The sequence below is a fragment of the Pangasianodon hypophthalmus genome, chromosome 30, assembly GCF_027358585.1.
Source record: "Pangasianodon hypophthalmus isolate fPanHyp1 chromosome 30, fPanHyp1.pri, whole genome shotgun sequence".
Taxonomy (NCBI): domain Eukaryota; kingdom Metazoa; phylum Chordata; class Actinopteri; order Siluriformes; family Pangasiidae; genus Pangasianodon; species Pangasianodon hypophthalmus.
The window spans coordinates 3,073,181-3,078,180 of NC_069739.1; the positions used below are offsets into that span (position 1 = coordinate 3,073,181).

The 5,000-nt window shown below is 40.1% G+C and overlaps 2 protein-coding genes across 2 annotated transcripts in view; one reads left to right on the forward strand and one right to left on the reverse strand.

The window, feature by feature from the left end:
• efhc1 (EF-hand domain (C-terminal) containing 1) overlaps positions 1–597 on the forward strand; it is a 7,153-nt gene extending 6,556 nt beyond the window's left edge. Inside the window, exons 9-10 of the mRNA XM_034301978.2 lie at positions 1–71; positions 186–597. The exon at positions 1–71 is cut by the window's left edge and continues 85 nt beyond it. Coding sequence (XP_034157869.1) covers positions 1–71; positions 186–211 — 97 coding nt within the window. The 3' untranslated portion in view covers positions 212–597. The remainder of the gene's footprint in view (positions 72–185) is intronic.
• A 2,076-nt stretch (positions 598–2,673) lies between these two features.
• The window catches only part of tram2 (translocation associated membrane protein 2), a 9,360-nt gene continuing 7,033 nt past the window's right edge, over positions 2,674–5,000 (reverse strand). Inside the window, exon 11 of the mRNA XM_053231909.1 lies at positions 2,674–5,000. This exon is cut by the window's right edge and continues 157 nt beyond it. The gene's annotated coding sequence lies outside the window, so the exon portion shown is untranslated.

Sequence of the window (5,000 nt, forward strand, 5' to 3'; positions counted from 1 at the left end):
GGAGCAGACCCTCTCCTCACTCCGCCGAGCTCTGGGGAAGAACGAGGCCTCGAGCCTGAACCCACCCTCAGGTACACTTGCCTCAAAACGCTCTTCATAATAAAGAAGGAACGATCAGTCTTCAATCCATCATATCTGACTCGGTACCATGTTAGCATGATCACAGGAAGTCTTTCTCTTTCCAGATACAGAGCTTACACACTCACCCTGAAGACCGCAACTACGGCGTGGACACGTCTTTGATCTTTTTCAAAGTATTTACCCTCCTGCATTATCAACTTTTCTGTGTTCTGACAAGATGATCTCCAGTATTGCAATTTTCATACCTGTGCGAGCCAAATACGCATTCTTCCCTACAGTCATTATTAAACGAAACGCGCATTGCCTTCTTTACACACTTACAGTACAATGACATGCATGCACACACAAGCTAACACACACACCAAGAAAATAAAGTGCAAGCACACACACACACACACACACACACAGACACTATCACACACTATCTACCACACTACACTCTTCAGTTTTAACTCTTTAGCGACAGAACTATTCCTGTAGTATATTCCTGTGGAAATAAAGCCACTATGCTTGTGATCTGTGTGTGTTGGAAATCAATAGAAGGTCTGTAGACGGGTCTTTACTGTATCAGATACATAAGGAACAAAACACCTGTAATCAGTTTCAAGTTGCTGTGGCATAAGAGGAATAAAACACTTCAGGATGTGCTGTTACAGTAAAGTAATCCACTCTGGTGTGGTAACGTGTGACTGCGCTTCATCCCAGCACCTCGCTGATCATTTTCCTGAAGGGTTTTATTCCTCTTATGGCACAACAATTTGCCAATGATTAATTTTTTTTTTTTTTAATCTATTAATGAACATGTCGTATTTTGAATCTGATTAGTTACAGTTAATGTTATGGAGCGTCTGCGAAACAAGTTCGTTCCTGTTCTCACTTACGTTATAGCAGCTGTAAACAGTCTTTCCCTCACCAGCCTTCCTAATGTTCCATAAATGTTAAACAAACGTCTCATGACAGAAAACCTCACCATACCAACGATCAGTCTTCGTTTAGTTCGTACTGTAGACTGAGAACGGATCAGAACGAGCGCATTAATATAAACCTGTGAAAATTAAATCAACACCTTCCGACCAACCCGAATCGAGAGTTCAGCAGCGCTGTGGTGGAGGCGATGAACAGGAGATCTTCAGACTAGGGTTTAAACCTGTCACCAGGCCGGGATCTGATCACAGAGGAACATTTACCCAAAGCACCTGATCCAGCAGAACATGATGTGGAGCTGTTTAAATTTAATACCTGGATTTAATGAAGTACAGAAATTTATACCTACACAAATGTTAATGGTGTCTTTTTTTTTTTTCTTTTCTTCTTTCGCACTGCACTAGAACTACGAGACTAACACACACACACACAACCGGCATGCCTACACTTTCACAAACATGTGTACTGAACTGTTCCTTTCCTTTCTCTCTTGTTTTGCACCTTTATGATGTGTATTTCACCTGGAAGTGTGTGTGTGTGTGTGTGTGTGTGTGTGTGTGTGTGTGTGTGTATTTCCAAGTGCATTATATGGACTGAGTAAAGCTTGGTGTTAATTCACACTGCACACACCCTCACAGCTAAAACAAACACTGAAGGTGGACACTTGTTTACTTTTGCACCATTTTTGTGGAGTGTAGATCAAATCTAACAGCAAAACATTACACAATGGCTAAAAAACAACAACAACAACAACAACAGAGCAACAGATGGACTAGTCATTAATTTCTCACCTGAGTGATGTGCATGGTGCAACTTCCTGTTCCATTCCCTCAGTTAAAGGCAAACATTCACATGGACATTGCAGGTTATTTATCAGTCTGTTAGTGAAGCTGTGTGTAAATGATATCATAGACAAAACTGCACTGAAGATTCCTGGCATATTTGCAAAAGCTTGTGTACAAAACACTTGATTTTTGTTCGTACTCACGCGCGTTCATGTTGCCAAACGCCGATCAATTACCAGGTGCGCGCACGAGCACAGGTGCTGCTGATTTACATTTAGCCACGCCCACAAAACTCCCTAAAAGGCTAAAGCCACGGCGAGCTGAAACACAAATATAAGGTTGAAAGCGCGCCTCCTAATGACCCGAGCTGTACTGCGCATGCGTGATGGCTTTACGGAGCGACTCGTTCTTCTGCGCATGCGCAAAAGCAAACAGCGTTACCAGAGTTCAATATTCGTGTTTTTGGCGCACAAATGTGACGCAGTAAGAACTTTTATCATAACAAAATGTGTCATACAGTTAATAAGCCCAGTACTGTAAACAGTATGGAGGATGGTGGACTAAATCTCCTCCACTGTGATTCCTTAAAAATACATTTAAGATAAAAAGATTTTTTTTTGTCTAGCTCTTAATTAATAAGGAATATTATTTACAAATGTATTTTATACCCAAAATGAGTGGTGTGCAATTAAAAAAAATAAAAAAATGAATAAAATCTGTATATAAAACCGCAGTAACTCATCGAACAATTACAATAAAGGATTAGGATACGCATTGAAACCGATCAGTGGAGATGACTGCGTCTCCTAAACGCTCCTGTGGATGATTCATCAATAATATTTTTTATGTAAGGAAATTATCCTAAGGAAATCCCAACCAGGTGTTAAATAAGAACATATTTATTTATCATGATTTGTGAAAACCAGGTCACATGCACCAAAGAAACACATTATTCACAATTTTTCCATTCTCACAACTGCATAATAAAAATGTCCTAACAGTAGGGTGTGTGAACAGGAGGAGTGGACGTGGATGTCGTCTGGATGTCGTGTGATTGGAAATTTTTCAGATTTCAGATATCAGAGCTCAGATTCCCAAACAGCCAGAACTGTGAGGAATATCCCAGAGCAAAGCCACAGATCTTACTCAAACACTTCAAATACCAAGACAGTGATTTCCCTTTTTCCACCGACACGAACCAACCTGCATTCGCATCAAAGAGCCAAATTATTCCCTAATTACACCACAGCGCTGTTGACCTCTGGATTCTGATTGGTCACAAGCTGTTGATTAATTTTCTATAACAGCGGTTCTGACAGTAGCGCAGGTTTATATTCATGCTCTTGTTCTAATACTTTATCGTTTCCATAGTAACAACTCATTCACAGGGACTTGTACGGCGGACGCTACATATAAACATTTATGATTATTTAACACTTATGGAAGGAGTCTCCAGTGTCAGTAAGCTTTCAGACCCAGCAAGGGATTTATGCTTTGTGGTTTCTCAGTAACATGACAAGCTGCATTTTTTTGTCTTTTTAACTTCAAGAGAGAGAGAGAAAAAAAAAAAAGAGAAGCAGGTGAGCCATAATCCCAGAGTGAACAGGAACTAACTTGTTTTGTGGACGTTCCACAACAATCAGTGTAAATATAAAAGGATAAATAGTATGACATGTTGTCCTTTAATAAATAATTTTAAAAAACCCCTCAGGGATGTGCTGTTATAGGAAATTAATCAAGATCGGGGTGATGCCAGTGACTGTGCCTCATCACACCACCCTGCCGCTGATTATTTTCCTACAGCAGCACTACGCGGGGTGTGTGAGGACAGAACACCTTGTGAAATCCTCTCACACCCCCCGTGTGGTGGTGTTATAGGAAAATAATCAACTGGGAAATTTTAACATCCAATATCGAATCCTTCAGCGTCTACACACAGCACAGAGACACTGATACAGATGTAAACAACGATTACACATGAGACGACAGATACTTTTTTTTTTTTTTTTTTTACATCGCTTTATTCTAAGTGCGCAGGTGCTCAAAAGACATTTTGCCAGAATTAGCAATAAAATAGTTGACTCCTCCTCAGACCACAATTTGCAACATTAATTTCTCTCTTTTTCTCTCTTAAACACTATTCTTTAAATTCTCCTGCACTGCTCACATCTTGTTTTAAGAACAGGAGAGAAAATAATTTAAGACACTTAAGGTGTTGTCATGGTAATGAAATTTTGTCGTTCTCCAACACTTGTTTTTGTTGTTGTTCATTTATTTACTTCACTGAGAACCGGCGTTTAAACCCAGGACTTTGGTGGAAAACAGCTACGAGTGTCTGTTTGGCTTTGGAGTCGGTTGTTTGGAGATGAAATGTTCTGTGCTGTACTGTTTGAGTTCTGCTTTATTCTGTAAACATCGTTCAGGCAGTGAGGGGTGGAGTCTGTGCTCCTGAGAAAACATTACGAATCAATCAGAAGGCAGATCTGACTTGGGCTACAGTTTATAAGGAAGTCATTCAGGAAGCCGCTGCCCTTCTTATTTCGTGCAAATTTAAGAAGAAGCATTGCTTGTTTGTGTACGTATCCCATAATTCTCTTCACCAGACCGGTTTCATCAAAGTTTTAAAGACTAGTGGACACTCCACTGCTATAAAACTAACAATCAGTCATCTTTTGTTGTCATAATAAATGACGTGGTCGTGAAGCTTAACATTAGCACATGCTCATTCTAAACGTGGCAAGGATTTCTATCTTTCTAACTTTCTAATTGAGAAAAAGCAACGACATGCAAGAACCCCCCCTCCTCTCCCTTTAAAAATAAAAAAAAATCCTCCCCAAAAACCCTTCCCACTTGGTGGGTGACCTGCACGCTGGATGTCCTTCCCAGGCCACCGTAGGCCTGTTTGATCACGTTCCCCAGGGCCGGCTGATACAGTACTGATTCAGAAAACACAAAAAAGAAAACATGGCTTTTGGATGATAGAGATCAAGAAGCTGCGGATTGATGCAAAGCGGCAGAAGAAAGAGAAATCGCAATAATGCTTATTTGAAACTTAAGTAACAAATACTGATAATAATGTACAAAAGAAAAAAAAAAAAAAAAAAAAAGAGGGTACATGTTGTTGGTTTTTTTTGTTTGTTTTTTTGAGGGTGCCAACACTTTTGGATGGCACGTCCTCTATGGAATGTCGTAGCACCCTCAGTCCATTGT